We start from the raw sequence: 22,000 nt of genomic DNA, 5'->3' as shown, positions 1-22,000 counted from the left end.
TGGTCTTGCAAAATTCTATCATATGATCTCCGGCATTGTTTCTATCACCAGGCTGAAAGGGATTTGTTAAAACAATGCTGGGGAGCTTGAAGAGTTGCTGAGAAGCTGCAAAAATATATTAGAGAAATGGTTAAATGAGGATATCCAGACAGAGGGAATCTCAGCCAAAATCATGAAGTTGTCGCCGCCGCTGCTGCTGACCATGAACCCTGGTGGGCATCAGAGCCAAACGTCCCACTGCCCTGCTCCCCAGATGCTGCTGCTAGCATAGCTTCTCCCCGTCCCTGCGTCTTCAGGCCAGGAGCTCCCAATTCAGAGTCAGGAGGCACTGCTGACTGGCCCAGCTCTGTCCCATGATCACGCTCTCGTTGGAGGGCAGGTGGCTTAGTCTCCTAGGGCTGCTGTAACAAAGTACCACAAAGTTGTTGTTGTTAGGTGTCATCGAGTTGGTTCTGACTCACAGCAACCCTGTGCACAAAAGAATGAAACACTGCTGAGTCCTGTGCCATCCTCACGATCACTGTTACGCTTGAGCCCATTGTTGCAGCCATTGTGTCAATCCGTCTCATTGGGGGTCTTCCTCTTTTTCGCTGACCGTCTGCTTTACCAAGCATGATAGCCTTCTCCAGGGAATGGTCTTTCCTGATAACATGTACAAAGTACATGAGATGAAGTCACACCATCCTCACTTCTAAGGAGCATTCCATCCTGGCTGTACGTCTTCCAAGACAGATTTGTTCAGTTCTTTTGGCAGTCCATGGTATATTCGCCATTCTTCGCCAACATCATAACTCAAAGGCGTCAATTCTTCTTTGGTCTTCCTTATTCGTTGCTCAGCTTTATGCATTTGAGGCAATTGAAAACACCTTGGTTTGGATCAAGTGCACCTTAGTCCTTAAAGTGACATCTTTGCTCTTCAACACTTTAAAGAGGTCTTTTGTAATAGATTTGCCCCAGTGCAAAGCGTCATCTGATTTCATGACTGCTGCTTCCATGGGTGTTGATTGTGGATCCAAGTAAAATGGAATCCTTGGCAACTTCAAACTTTTCTCCATTTATCATGACGTGGCTTATGGGTCCAGTTGTGAGGATTTTTACTTTCTTTATGTTGAGGTGTAATCCCTGCTGAAGGCGGTGGTCTTTGATCATCATCAGTAAGTGCTTCAAGTCCTCTTCACTTTCAGCAAGCGAGGTTGTGTCTTCCTCTAATGAGTCTTCCTCTAATCCTTATGCCACATTCATTCTTCTTCATATAGCCCAGCTTCTGAGATTATTTGCTCAGCATACAGATTGAATAAATATATCGAAAGGATGCAACCCTGACGCACACATTGTTCTGTTCAAACAAGTGCTTCTTGATCTATGTACATATGCAAAGTTAAGTATTTTGGATTTCCCATTTTTTGCAATGTTATCTGTAATTTGTTAGGATCCACACAGTCAAATGCCTTAGCATAGTTCATAAAACACAGGTAAACACCTATCTGGTATTCTCTGTTTTCAGCCAGGCTCCGTCTGACATCAGCAATGATATCCCTGGTTCCACGTGTTCTTCTGATCATTCTTCTTGATCGTATGCTACCTCCTGAAATGACTGAACGTCAACCAATTCTTTTTGGTACAATGACTATATTTCTTCTATCTTTTTTCGATGCTTCCTGCATCATTCAGTATTTTGCCCATGGAATACTTCAATATTGCAACGTGAGGGTTGGATTTTTTCTTCAGTTTTTTCAGCTTGAGAAATGCTGAGCGTGTTCTTCTGTTTTGGTTTTCTAACTCCAGGTCTTTGCACATGCCATTATAATACTTCACTTTGTCTGCTCGAGCAGCCCTTTGAAATTTTCTGTTCAGCTCTTTTACAAAGTGAGCGGTCTTAAAGAAGAGAAATTTATTGTCTTTCGGCTCTGGAGGCCAGAAGTCAGAATTCAGGGTGTCAGCAGACATGCCCTCTCTGTCTGTGCTCAGGGAAGATCCTTCCTTGGAGTTTCTTGGCTTGTAGACAGATGCTCACGTGTTGTCTTCCCCCGTGGGTGATTTTTCTGCGTCTGTTCTCTCCTTTTATAAGACACCACTCAGTAGGGATTAGGATTAGGACTCACCTTAACCGATGCCAGAAGAAAAAATCGTATTTCCAAACAAGGTCACATTCACAGGTACAGGCATTAGAACTTCCTCGTATCTTTTGGGGGGGCACAATTCAACCCCTAAGAGGAGGCAAGGACTTTGAAGCCAGACTGCCTGGGTTCAAACCCAGGCTCTGCCATGTATTATTTGTGTGACCTTGGGCAATTTACCTAATTTCAGTTTACTCACCTGTAAAATGGGGTTAGTAATTGTGCCTGAAGGAGCTTTGGTGGTGCAGTGGTTAAGTGCTCAACTGCTAACTGAAAGGTTGGGAGTTTGAATCCACCAGCCGCTCCATGGAAGAAAGGTGTAGCAATCTGCTTCTGTAAAGATTACAACCTTGGAAACCCCATGGGGCAGTTCTACTCTGTCTTATAGGGTTGCTATGAGTTGGAATCGACTCGATGGCAACGAGTTTTTTTTTTTTAAATTGTGCCTGTGTGCTGCCTAGGGTTGTTGTGTGAATTATATGACGATATTTTTACAGGCGAAGCACGTCGCAGAGTGTTTGTAACTGAGTACGTGCATTCTAAGTTTTAGCTATCACTATTATCACTTTTAAGTAATCACTTGGCATCTCTTAGGGGAGCAGGTGCTATTTCTTATGAAGACCCATACAGTGGGGAATTCCCAGAATATAGGCAGGGTGGGGGGCTCACGGGACAGGTGTCTACCGCAGTAATGCCCTTGCCTTCTCTACCACTCAAATGGATTTTATTTTGAGCCCCTATCTCCCTGTGAAACTGCAGTCAACCTGGGGACACTTTGACCTGTGGCCCAGGATTGTATTAGGATTCCAGGGGGCTATGTGGAAGCCAGACGTCTGGAGCTTCTTGGACACTGAGTCCCCATCCACACAGGTATCACTGGTCCCGGGTTCCCAGGCCTTGTAGGTCCCATGGAGGCATGTCTCACTCCTAGCTTCTCGGGCCCCTCCAAGCCCAGAGACCCCCATGGCTACCTCTGGCCATTCCATGGGAGTGTGGAATACAGCGGTACTCTACCATTTTTCTGCCATAAAGGACCCTGGGAGTCTCTGCGAGGCAAGCTAGGGGATCTGTTGTGCCTGAAAGTTTCACATTAGATTCCATCTGGGGGTCCTGATGCCTTTCCAGAGCTCTGCCTAGCAAGCCGGCACAGAAGCCTCTCTTTGGGTCCCCCAGACTCATTTGGGGTTTGCCATCTGCCTTGACTCTGGTTAGATGGTTAACTTCCTATAGGGGTAAAAGAGGACCCTAAGGGGTCCAGAAGCAGCAGGTACAAAAAGTAGCTGGTGTCTCTGGGCTGCGGGAGAGTGGACAAGAACTACAGACCTGGAAGAGCCCCCACTGTGCCCCAAGGCTGAGATTCAGACTTTTTTTTTGAAGTGGGCAGAGCAACTGCACGAGCATGCAGCCCCAGCCCCTGGTAGTGAAGAAACTTGTTGCAGGTGAGGGCTGCTGGCTGCTGTTGCTGGAGGGGCTGAGGCCCAGAGCTGCTCTCTAGGCCTGGCGGCCTGATGTGCAACCAGAGCTGGCCTGTAAAGCTGCTGGCTGGGAGGGGAGAGCAGCCTGAGGGTGTGGCTGGAGGGACTGTATAAGTGGCCGCTGTGTGGGGAGAGTGTTGGAGGGTAGCCTGAGGTAGCGGCCAGAGTTATTCTGGAAATGGCTGTGAGTAGGGGGAGCGTGGCCTGAGAGTGTTGCCAGACTCCTGCTCTGGGTGAAAAAGGAGAACTGAACCCCAGGAGGGAAGCATTTTCCTGCCTCTGTAGCTGTGTGCTGTCAATCCAGTGCCCTCTGTTGTCAAAGCTGGCAAAGGAGCAGCATTTATAGGGTCCGGCTCCGGTATCACAAGCGTGGCAAAGAAGCATGGATTTGGAGCTGTCAATCAATTGACAATAGAGCAGGAAGAAAGGCATGGCAGACTGGGAGGAGAGATCTGGGAGAGTTTGGAGAAATGAGAGGAGATGTGATGTGTGAAGCAAGTGGATTGTGGAAGAAAGGAGAATTTTCAGAAATATTTCTGTGGAACGTGCATCTCCTTTTTTGTGTTCAAGGAATGTAAATAAGGGCTCTGAGTTACTCTGGAATTCCTTCTGGTTGACAGATAGCATTACTGTAACCACACGCTATTTTGACACTAGACCACTTGGCTCCAGGGATTCTAAATGGGTTTCAACAGTTGTCTCTTGGCCTGAAGCTATATATAAGGCAGGGGTTTACTCTGAAGGTTTTCTTTTTAGGTTCCACAGGGATCTTATTTTATATTATGGATCCTTGTCTTTCTATGCATTGGACCTGGAATTTGGAAGTCCAGGTTTTAGTTCTGAGTCTAAAGCTTCATCACAGCTGTGTGGTGCTTGGCAAATCACTTCCCTTTTCTGAGTCCCAGTCTTTTTATCTGACAAAGTGAGAATCAAAAGCATGCCCGTCCAAGCTCTCAGGAGGGTTTTGATGGCAGAGTGAGGTCATGGGTGTAAAACTGCTGTGGCAAAAGACAAACTTGTGTTCACTTATGTGGAGCTGTCTGGACCCACACAGCTGGTTTATCAATAAGAATTTTATTTTTTCTTGTAAATAACAGAAAATCTCGCTATCATGGCTTAATAAGGATTTATTTCTTTCATATATCAATAATTCTAGAGTTTGTTATCTATGGGTGATGGTAAAGCTGCTCAATGATGTAAAGCCCAAAATAAAATCTCTGTGATTTTTTTGGCCTTCTCTTGGTTACAGGATGACTGCTGCGACTCCAGCCATCACAACCACATCTCAAGCTGGAAGAAGGTATAGGGGCTGTTCCTTTTTTAGGTAGGCAAAGGCATTCCCAGATTGTCTCCCTCTTCCACATCATTGTATTGGCCTTCAGGAGAGCCTGGGAAAATGAGTATTCACTTTCCTGCCCCTTATAAAGTGAGGAGGCAAGGGAGAAAGAAGTTGGGAGTGGGTGTTGGATTAGAGAGCAAATAGTGCCTGGAATAACTGGCAAGTTCCAACTGGCAGAAATGGAGATTGTTCTGTGATGGAGGGGAAGCAGCCCCTGGAGGGTTTTGATTTCCACCCTTCTGACTGCAGCTTCGCGTTTATTTGAGCCCTTTCATGGGGCCTGGCTACATTTGAATAGTTAACACTTCACTTTGGAGGTGGAATTATATTAAAAATCAGATGCTTGTTATTATGCAAATGGCTGTCTTGCTTTGGCTTAGGATTTTTATTTTTCTGTGAATTATTCCTTTTTCACTGCCTTTTTTCCATCCTTGGAAGAAATAAAAACAACCGCTGACTGATCAGAGGAATTTTCCAATCATTCAGTCAACGGTTATTTATGAAGCGTCTACCACGTGCCAGGCTGCCACAGTACTGGAGCTTATAGTCTGGTGGAGGGGAGAAGCCACCAACAAGGAGATTAATACATCAAGTAATTTATGAGAATGATGCATGCTACAAAGTGACTAAAACGCAGTGGATAAACGGACAAACGTGTGGGAAGAGCTTCTTTGGATGGGTGGGAGCAAAGGTTTCTCTAAGGAGGTGACGTATGAGGAAAAACCTGAGAGATGAGAAGAAGCCGGCTTGTGACCATCTGGGGAAGGGCGTACAAGGCACAGGGAATAGCCAGTGCAAAGGCCCTGTGGTGGGAACAAACTGTGTTCGAGGAAGAGAAGGAAGACCAGGTGGCTACAGCGCAAGGAGTGAGAGAGACGGTGGTAGGAGATGAGGTCAGAAGGGGGCCAGACCAAATCACATGGGGCTTTGGAAGGTCATTTGGCTAGAAGTTCTGCCCATTGGGGTTGGTTTGCTGGCTTGGGCCTTGCTGGCTGGAGAAGTGGCCATCACAGCTCAGTCTGTGGTCCTGGCTGGCTCCTGGGGCCCGTCCTTCAGGGATCAGCATTACCTTTATCTGCTGTTACCTCGGTAATTTTTGTTTCGGTGACTGTTGTCTTTTCCCCTACATAAGCTGTATAGAGTCAGGGACCTTATTTGTCCTGCCTGTGGCTGTGACTCTTGCACCTAACAGGCCTAGCACATAGTAGGTACTCAACAGTATTTAATGAACATGTCTCAGTTTTCCATTGCTGCGTAACACATTCCCCCACACTTAAACAAACAAACAAAAAACCAAACCATTTGCCATCGAGTCGATTCCAACTCATAGCAACCCTATAGAACAGAGTAGAACTGCCCCATAGGGTTTCCAAGGAGAGGCTGGTGGATTCAAACTGCTGACCTTTCGGTTAGCAGCCATAGCTCTTAACCACTGCACCAACAGGTGTCTGGCCCACATAGAGGCTTAAAACGGCCCCCATTTGTTAGCTAACGGTTCTGTAGGTCGGAAGCTCAGCACGGCGGGGTTGGGTTCCCTGCTCAGGGTCTGACAAGGCCAAAATCAAGGCCAGGCTGCCTTCGCACCTAGAGCCCAGGGTCCTCTTTCAAGCTGTTGTCGTTGTGGCAGTACCCAGTTTCTGGGGAGGTGGGACTGACACCCCTGTTTCCTTTCTGGCTATCAGCCAGGGGCCACTCTTAGCTCCCAGAGGCCAACCACATTCCTTCTCATGCGACCTCCACCCCCAAAGCCAGCAATGAAGTATCTCTTGTTGAATCCTTCGTGTTTCGAATCTCACTTCAGAAAGAGCTCCTTCTCTTTTAAGGGCTTACAAACCCACTTTCATCAAGTTGATTCCGGTTCATAGCGACCCTATGGAACAGAGTAGAACTGCCCTATAGGGTTTCCAAGGCTGTAAATATTTATGGAAGCAGACTGCCACGTCTTTCTCCCACAGAGTGGCTGGTGGGTTTGAACTGCCTGTCTTTTGGTTAGCAGATAAGTGCTTTAACACAGCACCACCAGGGCTCCTATTAAGGGCTTGCCTAGGATAATCTCCATTAAGGTCCACTCTGCCCTATAACAGAACCTGATCACAGGCATGAAAGCCGTCATATCACAGCCCCATTCACACCAGGGGGTGTGAATCTTGTGGCCGTGTTGGACTTCTGCCTACCAAAGAATGAATGAATGAATGAATGAATCGTCTCTCATCCCATCCCTCACTCTTTTCCCCCATCAGAAGCTGTTTTCCTACCCCTGCCAGCCCAACCACATCTATTTGTTGGAAGCTACAGCTTTTGTTTTCTGGTTGCTGGGCCCTATCTTCTTCTGGCCACAGTGGCTGCAAACACCTGGCTCTGGGTCTCTGTGTGTGCCTTTTTAATGGTGGCAGGGTCCCACTTCAGGGCTTATACTTTCTGTTACACTGCCTGAAGGGTTTATTCTTCACCATGTTTAAGTCTTTGCTCAAATGTTACCTCTTCGGTGAAGGCTTTCTTGGGTCCCTCCCTTGTTAAAACATCCCCTTCCAGTCTAAAACACTTTCTTTGCTTGTTTTACTTCTTTTCTTTGCACTTATTTTCATCTGACCTGCCATATATATTTTCTCAGCTTTTAAAAATATTTTATTATGGTTTTATATAAATATATATAACAAAATTTTTTCTATTTTAACCGTTTTTTTTATTGTGCTTTAAGTGAAAGTTTACAAATCAAGTCAGTCTCTCATACAAAAATTTACATACGGCTTGCTATGTACTCCTTTTTTTTTATGTACCCCTAGTTGCTCTCCCCCTAACGAGACGGCACACTCCTTCTCTCCACTCTCTATTTTTGTGTCCATTCAGCCAGCTTCTGACCCCCTCTGCCCTCTCATGTCCCATCCAGACGAGAGCTGCCCACATAGTCTCATGTGTCTACTTGAGCCGAGAAGCTCACTCCTCACCACTATCATTTTCTATCCCATAGTCCAGGCCAATCCCTGTCTGAAGAGTTGGCTTTCGGAATGGTTCTTGTCTTGGGCTAACAGAAGGTCTGGGGACCTCCAGGGTCCTTCTAGTCTCAGTCAGACCATTAAGTCTGGTCTTTTTAGGAGAATTTGAGGTCTGCATCCCACTGCTCTCCTGTCCCCTCAGGGGTTCTCTGTTGTGTTCCCTGTCAGGGCAGTCATTGGTTGTAGCCGGGCACCATCTAGTTCTTCTGGTCTCAGGCTGATGTAGTCTCTGGTTTATGTGGCCCTTTCTGCCTGTTGGGCTCATAATTACCTTGTGTCTTTGATGTTCTTCATTCTCCTTTGCTCCCGGTGGGTTGGGACCAATTGATGCATCTTAGATGGCTGCTTGCTAGCATTTAAGACCCCAGATGCCACTCTCCAAAGTGGGATGCAGAATGTTTTCTTAATGGATTTTATTATGCCAATTGACTTAGATGTCCCCTGAAACCATGGTCCCCAGACCCCTGCCCCTGCTATGCTGGCCTTTGAAGTGTTCAGTTTATTCAGGAAACTTCTTTGCTTTTGGTTTAGTCCAGTTGAGTTTTAACCACTTTTAAGGGAACAACTCAGTAGCGGTAATTACATTCACCGTATCTTGCAACCGTCACCGCTACCCATCTCTGAAAGTTTCTCAACACCCCAAACTGACCTGCTGTACAGTTTACTTATTTTCTTTTGTTTATTGTGTATCTGCCCCACGAGCATGGCAGCTTCACCAGGGCAGAGAGCTTGTCTGTTGGATTCTTTGTCACATCCCGGTGACTACAACAGTGCCTGGCTCACAGTAGGGGCTCAGTAATAATCTGTCCAAGGAGTGAATGAATAGAATCGGAAGAGGACAGTGTTAACTTTCTTTATCCGTTTTTCATTTTTCTCATTTTTTTTTTTTGGAAAAACCTGAACAGGCACAAGTCTTCCGTCCCCAGGCAGCCTGGTTGTATAATCAGGACCTGCGTTCTGCAAGGAGCTGACAGCACCGCTTCAAGCGGTTATATTTAGTGTTTACAGCCTCTCCTTTTAGCTACATGAGCTTTCTCAAAGAGCCCTGGAAATTAGGCCTCGCTTCAACAGGGAGAGGGCTTCTAGCTCAGTCCAGGGTGGCCCCAGGGGATGGTGGGGCTCTTGTGGGTAGCAGTGGCCAAGGAGCTCTGACCTCAGGGTCAGCCCACGGCCAGCATTGTGCTAAACACCCACAGCTAGGGGTGTGTCTTAGTTATCTAACCCTATATAACTAAATACCACAAATGGGTGGCTTTGACAAACAGAAATGTATTCCCTCATAGTCCAGGAGGCTAGAAGTCCAGCTCCAGGGGAAGGCTCTCTCTCTGTTGGCTCTGGGGGAAGGCCCTTATGTCTTTAGCTTCTGCTTCCCGATTCCTTGGAGATCTCCACGTGTCTTGGCATCTCTCTTATTCCATCTCTCCTTCTGCTGGCTTGTTTAATCTCTTTTGAAACCCTGGTGGCATAGTGGTTAAGTGCTACGGCTGCTAACCAAAGGGTCGGCAGTTCAAATCCGCTAGGCCCTCCTTGGAAGCTCTATGGGGCAGTTCTACTCTGTCCTACAGGGTTGCTATGAGTCAGAATTGACTTGACAGCACTGGGTTTTGTTCTGTTTTTGGTATATCTCAAAAGAGATTGACTCAAGACACGGTCTACACTAATCCTGCCCCATTAACATAACAAAGGCAACCCATTCCCAAATGGGATTATAACCACAGATCTACCCCACTGCCGTCCAGTCAATTCCGACACATAGCGACCCTGTAGGATAGAGTAGAACTGCCTGATAGAGTTTCCAAGGAGCTCCTGGTGGATTCAAACTGCTGACCTCTTGGTTAGCAGCCGTAGTACTTAACCACTATGCCACCAGGGTTTCCAACCACAGGTCTAGAGGTTAGGATTTACAACACGTATTTTGGGGGGACATAATTCAATCCATAACAGGCTGGAAGGTGAGTTTTGTTCTGTCCATCCTAGTTAGGGGGAGCCTTTCTAGTTGGGAGTGGAAAGAGAGTGAGTGGAGTTTGAATCCTGACTCTGTCACATGTGAGCTGTGTGATCTCAAGCCAGTTACTTAACCTCTCTGGGCCTCCTTTTCCTCATTTGCAGAGTGGGGTGGGTCAGGCATACCTCCCTCATAGGTAGGACTAGGTGAAGTAATTCATAGGCAGCGCCTTGCACACGGTAGGGACTTCACAAAATGATGGTCATTTCAGTTATTTTCTAAGAGGCGCCTCGCTCATTCCTGGGGAATTGCATGTCCTTGAGTGCCCCCAAGTATCCCGATGTCTCTTGGGGATTCAGGGCACACAGGCATGTCCAACTCAGAGACTCACTGGTGTTCCTGGAATCTGCGTCAGACACAGTCTTGGTTGGAGGTCTCAACATGCCTTGGCAGCTCACGCATGAAGAGGGACAACCACTGGCCTCTCTGGGAGCCATCTTAGCCCTTGGCCTGGTCCTCAAATCCCAAAGAGTTACGTGTGTGAAGGCTCCTGCCGTAGCCAGTTTATTTGAGGTCTCCAAACTCAACCTTGTTTGTTTTATTTGTTCATTTTTCACATACACGCTCTGATTTATGCAATTAATAAAAGATTCCCACTTCAGGTTAGTTCATTATACATTATGAATTTGTAAATGTCAAGAAGATGATAGTAATGAAATTTAGATGGTGTGGTTCCAAGGATCCTATACCTAGGGGGACTTTAACTGCTGCATTTCATAAACTCGGTGCCCCCCTCCCCCGCCCCAGAACAGGTGTTAGGGCCACCCAGGGGCTGTCACAGAGCTCAACACTTTAGCATCTTTAACACACATGAATTTTCATGACGGCAATTCGAGTGCGTTCAGTGGCCCCTGTTTTCCCAGGCAATCAGATTCTGTGTCTGCAGTTCCAGGGCTGGTCCTAAGGTGGTGTTACGTCCTGTTCAAGTTCAATAAGGTGGAAGAAGTTAAACAGTTCCCGGTAGTTAACTATGGTATATCCACACCAGGGAGGCAGCTGGTTTGAGGGCAGAACTTTTTTTTTTAGTGAAAAAAAATTTTTTTTGTACTTTAGATGAAGATTTACAGAGCAAACTAGTTTCTCATTAAACAATTAGTACACATACTGTTTTATGACATTGGTTACCAACCCCATGACACATCAACAGTGTCCCTTCTCAGCCTTGGGTTCCCGATTACCAGCTTTCCTGTCCCCTCCTGCCTTCTAGTCCTTGCCCCTGGGCTGGTGTGCCCATTTAGTCTTGTTTTGTTTTTTGGGCCTGTCTAATCTTTGGCTGAAGGGTGAACCTCAGGAGTGACTTCATTACTGAGCTAAAAGGGTGTCCGGGGGCCATACTCTCAGGGTTTCTCCAGTCTCTGTCAGGCCAGTAAGTCTGGTCTTTTTTTGTGAGTTAGAATTTTGTTCTACGTTTTTCTCTAGCTCTGTCTGGGACCCTCTATTGTGATCCCTGTAAGAGCAGTCAGTGGTGGTAGCCAGACACTATCTACTTGTGCTGGACTCAAGTCTGGTGGAGGCTGTGGTAGTTGTGATCCATTAGTCCTTTGGACTAACTTTTCTGAGGGCAACTCTTGAGAGGTGGATGTGACAGAGGGAATGAGAGTGAGAGTGAGAGAGTTCTGTCCTTCTGGTAGGCAACTCTGGTCTTGACATCAGGAAGGGCTCTCTGAACAGATGGAGGATGAACGCTGTGGTGACTGAGAGGGGACTTGGGGGCAGCTAGGTCTCGGTTCACATTCCAACTCTGCCATTTGAATGACTTGGCCTCAACTGATTTAACCCCTCAGCCCAGTTTCCTCATCTGAAAAATTGGGGACAAAAACACCCCGCCCAATTTCACTGCAATGATTAAGTGGGTTGTCACATTGGAAGAGCTTAATAAACAGGAAGATGAGGATGGTCACATGCAATTTGTCAGATTGGAGCATCCACAGTTGGGGTGCTGGCTAATAGAATAATGGCTGGGTTTCCTCCTTTAGGAGTCTCTGGGTGGTGCAAATGACTGATGTGCTTGGTTGCTGAGAGGTTGGCGTTTCAGAAGAAAGGCTCGGCTGTCTACTTCCGAAAAATCAGCCCCTGAAAACTCTGGAGCACAGTTGTCCTCTGGCACACATGGGGCTGCCACGAGTCAGAGTCAGCTTGAAGGCAACAGGTTGGTTCTTCCTTGAAGGCAGGGAATCTTAGTGAGGACACTTGGAGCCGCCGAAAGAACCGATGGGCAGATTCATTACCGAATTTGCTTCGGTTTGTGCTTATCTCCAGCACTGCTGCTTGTGCGTTTAATCATAATCTCCTGCCTTTCTCAGAGGTGTCGACTGTGAAAAATGGGGGTAACCCATCTCTGGGGTCCTAGGTGCAGGACTTGCTCAATGTAGTCAAACTTAAGGCAATGCAACCACAGTTATTATTTTTTTAAAAAACAAAAGCGTAAGCATCACCTAGCTTCTGCACGCTGAATGAATTGGGAATGGGAGAGTTAGGAGGAAGTTCCCTTATCAGTGGAGCAGAGTTCTTCCCAGGTTTTCACATGGAGTCTGCATGTAGTGGGTGGACATCTGCCGCTTTTGATCCCCTGACCTTTATGTACCCATCTTCTGAAAACAACATCTTCATTCTCTTCAGGGGATCGACCCCTCTCCATTCTCAGGCCACCTGGTTTGGTTAGGGCTGACCCTCACCAGCTCCAGGGTTGGACACGTGACCCAGGTCTGACCAATCAGCATATTCAATCCTCTTGGCACAATGATTGGCCCGGGATCGGTCCATGTGACCTCACTCTGGCCAATGATATTCATTTCCTGCCATTCTGCTGTGATTGAGCCCCTAGAACCAGCCAAACCTGAAGCAGTGGTCACTTTGATTAAGTGAGCCAGTACATTTCTTTTATCCCTTAAGCCAATCAGACTTAGGTTTCTGTCATTATAAAATATAACACTGTTCTGAACCCCATGTCTCCAGGCAAGAAGAACAATCTCAGCCTTTTGTAGGCTAAATGTAGTGATTTGACATGTCAGTCAGCTCCATCTTGGGTCCCCCAAGAGAGGAATGTGTAGAACTATATCCACCAAGCCCTGGTCTCATTTCTCCATTGACATTTCCGTAATTCTGCTTGTTTGTGTTGTGTACGGAAGGGATCATTTCCTATACCTCCACGGAGCTGCAGTGCTTTGCAAGCTCTGAGAAGCTAATTAACATTAATTCTGGTGTGATAGTAGATACTCTTTAATTTTCCCACAGGAAGCTCCCCTAAACAAAGACTGAAGAATAAATATAATTTGAGAGAGAAATAAATATTTCAACACGTGTATAGGCATAAGTGGTCCAGTTGGGTGAAGCTCACCCACTTTCCCGGTAAACAGTTCAGTTCTGATCCCTCACATCTGGGCACACGTGCAGATTTAACAAAGGGGAGTGGGTTAAAAAAGCTCTGGTAACTAGCGAGGATAAAGAGGTGAGCAAATGGGACGTCCATACGCTCATAGGCATTTGACTCAGTCCAACTTTTCTGTAGGCATTCCATGTGAAAATCCCTAAACTGACGATTCATGTTTTAAGAATTTACCCCGAAGAACGAATGGTGCGTGTGTATCAAATACGGGAACAAGACTCTGGCTCTTTAATGGTGGCCTCCGTGCCCAGTGGTTAAGTGCTACGGCTGCTAACCAAAGAGCTGGCAGTTCGAATCTGCCGGGTGCTCCTTGGAAACTCTGTGGGGCAGTTCTACTCTGTCCTATAGGGTCGCTGTGAGTGGGAATCGACTCGACGGCACTGGGTTTGGTTTTTTTTTTTTGAGGTTTCCATGCTCAGCAATGGGAAAGTGGTTAAATAAATCACAGCGTTTCCAACGATAGGCTTCTACGCATCATTAGAATGGTGACAAAGACAAATATTTAAATGACATGGAGAGAAGTTTATAATACATAATTAAGTGAAAAGAGCAAGTGAAAACAGTACAGGACGTGAGTTTTTTTTTTTTTTTTTTTTAATGTTGGGTGTTTTTGTTCTCATTTGGGTTTCTTTAAAAAGTAATTTTTTTTTATTGTGGTAAATAAGGAGTCCTGGCACACAATAGTTAAGCGTTCGGCTGCTAACTGAAAGGTTGCTGGTGCAAACCCACCATCGGCTGCACGAGAGACACACCTGGCAGTAACGATTAAAGCCTAGAAAACCACATGGGGCTGTTCTCCTTTGTCACATGGGGTCGCTATGACTCAATTGACTTTATGGTACCTAACAACAATTGTGGTAAATATAAAAAAAACCCAAACCCATTGCCATTGAGTCGATTCCGATTCATAGCAACCCTCAAGGACAGAGTAGAACTGCCCCATAGGGTTTCCAAGGAGCACGTGGTGGCTTCAAACTGCTGACCTTTTGGTTCGCAGCCATAGCTCTTAACCACTACGCCACCAGGGTTTCCTGTGGTAAATGTAGACGTAACAAAACATTTGCCACTCTGCCAGTCTTCACATGTCCAGTTCAGTGACATTATGTTCATCATATTGTCCAACCATTGTCATTCCCTGTTCCCAGATTTTCCCATCACCCCTAACAGAAGCTCAGTGACCCCCTAAGCAGTGAGCCCCCCTCCCCGTCCCTGCCACCCTGATAACCACTAACAAGCTTTGGCCTCTACACACTTGCCCATTCTAGATATTTCATGTAAGTGGGAACATACAATATTTGTTCTTTTATAACTAATTCCACTCTGCATGTTTTTAAAGGGTAAACTCATTTTTAATAAATTGGCAACCTTATGTATAACAAAAAACATTGCCTGGTCCTGCACCATAACTATATTCAATAAATTATATATGTGTGTGTATATTTGTGTATATATATGTATATGTATACCCATCTATATATTTGTATGTATACAGAAGGGACTGGAAAATATTAGAAGTGGTCATCTCTGGGGGTGGGCTCAGACTTTTTCATTATTTGTGACTTTTCAGTTTCTACCAAGAACATATTTTGAAAAATAATTTAACACCCCCAAACTCAGTATAAAAGAAATCCTATTTTTGTACCACTTGACTTGGTTCTTTTTCTGAGCTGTTGTTTTGTTGTGTGTCAATGGGTGTCACAGTGTGTGTCTCCCAGAACCTAGCTTTTTCAGTGAGGCTGCATTTGGCTGTAAGTAATGGACGCCCAGGTGTTGATGTTGTTAGATTCTGACTCATAGCAGTGCTTAAACAAGACAGAGTTTACCATCTCAGAGAATAGAGAGTCTGGAGGCAGCACTTCTGGGGTTGTTGCAGGATGTTGCCATGAATTCTGTCCTTCCATTGCCACCTGTAACTGGTAGGTGTGTGGTCCCTCATGGTCGCAAGAAACTCCTCCTGCTCTTCACATCACATCCTCACCTGACAGGACATTGAGAAGGGCCCTTTGCTCTTTCCTGGTATCAGGAACCATGGTCCCAGACTTAATGGTCTGACTGAGACTAGACGGACCCTGGAGGTCATGGTCCCCAGACCTTCTGTTAGCCCAAGGCAGGAACCATTCCCAAAGCCAACTTCTCACACAGGGATTAGACTGGACTATGGGATAGAAGAAGAACGGGGCATCAGGATTGGAGGAAGACTCATTGACAACCTGCGTTATGCAGATGACACAACCTTGCTTGCTGAAAGTGAAGAGGACTTGAAGCACCTACTAATGAAGATCAAAGACCACAGCCTTCAGTATGGACTGCACCTCAACATAAAGAAAACAAAAATCCTCACAACTGGACCAACGAGCAACGTCATGATAAACGAAGAAAAGATTGAAGTTGTCAAGGATTTCATTTTACTTGGGTCCACAATCAACAGCCATGGAAGCAGCAGTCAAGAAATCAAAAGACGCATTGCACTGGGTAAATCTGCTGCAAAGGACCTCTTCAAAGTGTTGAAGAGCAAAGATGTCACCCTGAAGACTAAGGTGCGCCTGACCCAAGCCATGGTATTTTCAATCGCATCATATGCATGTGAAAGCTGGACAATGAATAAGGAAGACTGAAGAAGAGTTGACGCCTTTGAGTTGTGGTGTTGGCGAAGAATGTTGAATATACCATGGACTGCCAAAAGAACAAACAAATCTGTCTTAGAAGAAGTACAACCAGAATGCTCCTTAGAGGCAAGGATAGTGAGACTGCGTCTTACATACTCTGGACATGTTGTCAGGAGGGATGAGTCCCTGGAGAAGGACATCATGCTTGGCAGAGTACAGGGTCAGTGGAAAAGAGGAAGACCCTCAATGAGGTGGATTGACACAGTGGCTGCAACAATGAGCTCAAGCATAACAACGATTGTGAGGATGGCTCAGGACCGGGCAGTGTTCCGTTCTGTTGTGCATAGGGTCACTATGAGTCGGAACCAACTCAATGGCACCTAAGAACAACAACAACAACATGGGATACAAAATGATACTGGTGAGGAGTGAGCTTCTTGGATCAAGTAGACACATAAGACTATGTGGGCAGCTCCTGTCAGGAGAAGAGATGAGAGGGCAGAGGGGGCAGGAGCTGGCTGAATGGACATGAAAATAGAGAATGGAGGGAAGAAGTGTGCTGTCTCATTAGGGGGAGAGCAATTAGGAGTATATAGCAAGGTGTATATAAGTTTTTGTATGAGAGACTGACTTGATTTGTAAACTTTCACTTAAAGCACAATAAAAATTAAAAAAAAAAAGAACCATGGTCCCCCCCAAACTTCCCTTGCATCTCATTGGACAGAACTGGGCCCCCCCCCCAGGACAGTCCCTGCATGGGGAGTGGAAACAGCTTAGATCCATCAGAATATCCCCTCCTGCCTCAGCACCGTGAACGCTGCCACTCAAACCCTTTGGAAATTTGTTGGGATGGATCTAGTTTCTGGGGGTCTTGGGTGTGCTGAGGTGGGGAGGGAGGCATCACCATCCATGTGGGGGCTAACGACACAGAGCCTGCAGCCAGACCACTTGGGGTCAAGTCCCATCCTGCCGCTGGTTGGCTGGCAGTGTGACTGGGGCAGGGAGGGGGCACGGTGCTGAACCTCTCTGTGCCTCAGTTTCCTCATCCATAAAATGAATGAATGGTTGTGAGGATTTAATGAATTAAAACTTATAAGCCCCAAAGAACTAAAAACAGGTGCTCAATCAAAAACCTGTATGCCAATGTTCACAGCAGAGTACTACCACAACAGTCAAAGATGGAAACGACCCACATGTCCATCAGTGGATGAACGGATCCACAAAACGTGATCTGTCCACACAGTGGACTATTGCTCAGTCATAAAAAGGAATGAAGTTCTGATGCGTGCTACAACGTGGATGACCCCCCAAAACGTTATGCTGCGTTCTGCATCCCACTTTGAAGAGTGGCGTCTGGGGTCTTAAATGCTAGCAAGTGGCCATCTAAGATGCATCAATTGGTCTCAACCCACCTGGATCAAAGGAGAATGAAGAACACCAAGGACACAAGGTGATTACAAGCCCAAGAGACAAAAAGAGCCACGTGAACCAGCGACTACATCATCCTGAGACCAGAAGAACTAGATGGTGCCCGGCTACAACTGATGACTGCCCTGACGGGGAACACAACAGAGAACCCCTGAGGGAACAGGAGAGCAGTGGGATGCAGACCCCAAATTCTCATAAGACCAGGCTTAATGGTCTGACTGAGACTGGAAAGACCCCGGTAGTCATGGCCCCCAGACCTTCTGTTGCCCCAGGACGGGAAACATTCCCGAAGCCAACTCTTCAGACATGGATTGGACTGGACAATGGGTTGGAGAGGGATGCTGGTGAGGAATAAGCTTCTTGAATCAGGTGCACGCTTGAGACTATGTTGGCATCTCCTGCCTGGAGGGGAGATGAGAGGGTGGAGGGGGTTAGAAGCTGGTGAAATGGACAAGAAAAGTGAGAGTGGAAGGAGAGAGCAGGCTGTCTCATTAGGGGGGGAGTAATTGGGAGTGTGTAGCAAGGTGTATATGGGTTTTTGTGTGAGAGACTGACTTGATTTGTAAACTTTCACTTAAAGCACAATAAAAATTATTAAAAAAAAACATGTTATGCTGCGTTATCAAAGGCCACTATGATTCCATTCATATGAAATGTCCAAAATAGGCAAGTCCAGAGACAGAAAGCAAATTGGTGGTTGCCAGGGGCTGGGGGGAGTGGGGAGGGGGATCGGGAGTGACTGCTCAGTGGGCACCGGTTTCCCTTTGAAGCGAGGAGAATGCTCTGGAACTAGATAGTGGCGATGGTTGTATAATATGTGGGATGTACTAAATGGCTCAGAATTGTACACTCTAAAATGTTTAAACTGGTAAATTTTATCTTACGTGTATTTTACCAGGCGCGCACACACACACAAACGTGTAAGGCACTTAGAACAGTACCCCCCCCCCCCAAAAAAAAGTACCCGGCATGTATTAAAGGCTATGGGATTGCTCATTACTCGTCCGTGTTCTGCTCTAGCACATTTTAAACTTGTTCCCAAGGGCCCTGACCCCTTCACCCTGGCTGCTTTCTCCCGTCCCTCCCACCCCCACCCTCACCCCCTGCCACTCTTGGACACGAAGAAACATTCTGTTGAAGGTGTTTTCTGCGCAGAACCTCAGGCAGCCATTTATTCCCTGGGGTCTCCCCTCATTGGGGCGCTACCTGGAAAATGGACTCAAGTCCCTTCTGTCCTCAATTCTCACGGATTTATCAGGGCACCAGCCACTTCCCCAGGGCACAGCCCTGAATCTGTTGCCCAGCCCCAGGTTGATGCCATACATTCATTGAACCGATATTTGCTGGGTATTTCCCTTGCACCAAGCACTGGTCTTGCCACCAGCTATTTAGGGAACGAGACAGGAGCTGACTTTTAAGTCTCTCTCTCTGTATGTGATGCCAGGTAGCAACACACGCTTTGAAGAAAAATAAAGCAAGGGAAGGGGGCAGAGAGCGATATGGACCTGTTTGAGGTCCTGGGTCCCCAGGAAGGTGGCCAGAAAGGCCCCCCTTCCCTATGGTTTTTGTTATACCTTCCTGCCATCACTGGGTGTGTATCACTATTGATTTTATATAAGAGCGAGCGCGACTTCTATTTTGAGAAGCTCCCCTCCCCCTCCGTTTACCGGGTGGTGGAAATGTGATCTGAGTTCTGCGTTCCCTGGTAATACTGCGCGCTATGTTTCAGCTAAACATCAGTATTTACACTGGAAAACCGAGAGTCCCAGCCTTTGCAGAGTATATCTAATCTGGTGCGTCACGACGGGGGCCGCCGCCTGCGTGTTGGAAATTTGGCAGTAGGAGGCCTAAAGGGGTCTTTTAAAGGCGCTGCGGGTTGGGGGAGGCGGGGAGAGCTCTCTGCCTGGCCCTCTACGCGCCCTGCGCGCCCGCCCCGGCAGCAGGCGTCCTTTTGCAGCTCGGGCTAGGCGCGCAGTGCCGGCGACAGCCACGAGATGGCACTCTTGCTCTTCGCCCGCTACGCGGCGGCGCGTGGGCAGCACGGTAGTCGAGCGGGGGCGGGGAAGGGCGCGGGAGGGACGCGCGCTGCGGACAGCTGCTTGGGTGGGGGTGCGGGGGCGGCGCCGGGGGAGCCCAGCGCCCAGGAGAGAGCCTTGGGCTGGGGGCCCGGCCTGCCTTGGCGGATCAGCCTCCCTGTACCTACAGAGCCTGGGGCAGGACCATTCCTGGCCTCGGTTTCCCCGTCTGTACAGAGAAGTTGGGTCCCTTAATCCTTATGATCCTGCCCCAGGCTATGAGACCAACAGGCTGGGGGTGAGAGTCTGGGTTTGCCGGGTGCGGGGTGTGTGCGTGCGTGTGTGTGCGCGCGCTGAGGGAGGGAACGGGACGGGAATGAGAGGAGGGCCCTCCCCCCTCCCCCTCGGTCTTAGGTTACTGTGTCCAGTCCCTTCTGCCTTCCCTGACCCTTTCAGGTTCCTGCTTTTGTCCTGCTCAACATGCTGCCTGAAATACCCCCCACTGGAGATGTACACTGAGGGGCTTGGTTAACAGACAGAAATCCTCACCCCAGCTGTGAGGTCAGACCGAGGCAGAGCCGGGATGCCGGTCAGAGAGGGTTAGTGACTTGTCCAGAGTCACACGGCTGGGGTGTGGGAACACCACTCTCAAAAACAGATCCCTCTCCTCTGCCTCTGCTCAACCGCTACGCGCATTGCTCAGTCCCACAGGGAGCCTGTCATCTTGACCCGTGTAACCTGGATACTCAGTAGTCACACAGTGCCGGGGGGACGAGGGGTGTGTGTGAGGTCGTGGTCCTGGAAGGCTTCTCTGAGGAGGTGACAATGGAGCTGAGCTATGAAGGGGCAGGAGGCAGCTATGGGGAGGCCCGGGAAGGCGTGCAAGGCACAGGAAACGACAGGTGCAGAGGTGTCAGAGGTGCAGAGGGGTGGGGAGATGCGGGGCTGGGAGGCACAGCCAGGGCCCTGTGGTCCGAGTGCAGGGAGCAACGGAGCCAGGTGGGAGCTGAGGGTGCAGAGGAGGGCGACTGGCAGGTGAGTCTTTAATGAGGACTTCTGATGCCCATGGCCCCAGGCCCAACTCTTCCCTGGAGTAGTGGGGTGGCTGGGGTGTGTATGTGCTGGGTAGTCTGCTGTCACATGTGGCACTGTGTGACTCCCAGCTTGGGGACACTGTCAGGCTGGCAACATGTGTTTGTGTCCCTTTCCTTTTGTTATTTTCTGGACCCATCTCATTCCCCACCTACCATGTGCCCCACCAAGCCACAGGATGCTTTCTCATCCCATAAAATGGCTTCTTAGCCTTGGTCCCAGGCCCCCAGCCCTCACTGGCCTGCTTCCTGGTCAGCCACGTGGGTCACCTTGGTGTAGATGCCCCGGGGTCATTGCCTGATGAGTAGCTGTGCACCCACTTTCCTCCTTGGTGAGATGGAGGAGTCCCCAGGGGCCACACACCCTGCACAGGCCGGGCACACACTAGGTGCTCAGCTCAGCAAATAATAGTGAGTGAGTGAGCGGAAGAGCTGAGGTGCTGGGTGGCCAGGCAGGGAGCATCCCCAGAAAGGCCGGGCAGGTCATCCTCCCACCTGGGGACACTGTCACAGAAGGGACTGGGGGGCCTCTCACAAGCTCACCCCAGGCCCAAGAAGATCTGCACCCCATTGTCCAGCCAGTCCTGTGGCTCTCCATGTATGGCTTGGCCTGGGTGTGGGCCCCTTCAGAAGGTGCCCGTTAGCTACATGGGGTAAAATCCCTTTATGTCTCATAATTAACCTGGGCTACACGCTCACCACCTGCCCCCAGCTCTTTCTTCCTCCTTTTATCTGAGCAGAGCCGAGTGCTGCCTTTGCTAATGAGCTTGTCTGTACTAATGAAGCAGGTGCCCTCTCATCCCGCTTTGCCAGCCAGGAGGGGTGGAGGATTGTTCTGATGTGAGCTCTGGGTCCAGGGAGGAAAATCGGATCCAAAACAATAATGGCCGTAATGATGAGAATGGTAATGTGGATGGCGGGTGCCTTGAGCTGAGCTCTTCTTTATAGGTCAGAGGCTTTATGTGTGCTGGCTGGACACCAGGTTGGTACTGCAAGGGCTCCCATGTCCCAGATGGGGAAGCTGAGACTAGCCCCAGGTTGCACAGCCAGGGAGGGAGAGAGCTGGGGTGCTCAACCCAGACTCAGTGTCTCCAGAGTGTCCTCAGAATCTGCCTTTTTGTCACCCTGTGGCTTATTGACTGTTTCCAGAGTTTGACCCACTTTTTCATGGAAGACTGAGATGCTGGAGGTAGGCAGCTGGTACCAAGGGGTTTGGGGTGGAGCAAGGACCCCAACTTGGGTGGGTGAGCCACCCCCAACCCCCCTTCTTCCAGCTGGGTGGGGGGAACCCTTCAAGGCATATGAGGGCTGTGGGAGGTGCCCCCCACATGGGCGTGCATGATTCATTCCTTCTGCTGTGTCGCCGTTGCCCAGGGAGGGGATGGGGCACCCAAGAGGATCAGTGGTTTCTGGGTAACGGGTGTTGGGGTGTCACACCTGTGATCCTCCCTGTCCACTCTGGCTGAGGACCCATCCCTTGGCTGGAGGAATCTGACCACCCAGTACCTCCCTCTGCTATGCCCCTGCACGGCCACATCTGACCCTG

The 22,000-nt window shown here is 48.3% G+C and overlaps 1 protein-coding gene across 4 annotated transcripts in view; it reads left to right on the top strand.

Moving 5' to 3' along the window:
- The first annotated feature begins 2,548 nt into the window (after positions 1-2,548).
- LOC111747736 (transmembrane protein 132B) overlaps positions 2,549-22,000 on the top strand; it is a 446,856-nt gene continuing 427,404 nt past the window's right edge. For 2 of the 4 annotated variants that reach the window (XR_010318544.1, XM_064272048.1), the window contains exons 1-2: positions 2,549-4,916; positions 11,906-12,078. Coding sequence is in view for 2 of the 4 variants with exons in the window: in XM_064272048.1 (XP_064128118.1) it covers positions 12,039-12,078 (40 nt within the window). In the remaining 2 variants the exon portion in view is untranslated. The remainder of the gene's footprint in view (positions 4,917-11,905; positions 12,079-22,000) is intronic. The other 2 variants (XM_064272049.1, XM_064272050.1) reach the window with 2 other exon arrangements.

The sequence above is a fragment of the Loxodonta africana genome, chromosome 19 (assembly GCF_030014295.1).
Source record: "Loxodonta africana isolate mLoxAfr1 chromosome 19, mLoxAfr1.hap2, whole genome shotgun sequence".
Taxonomy (NCBI): Eukaryota; Metazoa; Chordata; class Mammalia; order Proboscidea; family Elephantidae; genus Loxodonta; species Loxodonta africana.
The sequence above is the reverse complement of the archived record's forward strand: the minus strand, read 5'-3'. Positions and strand labels throughout refer to the sequence as shown.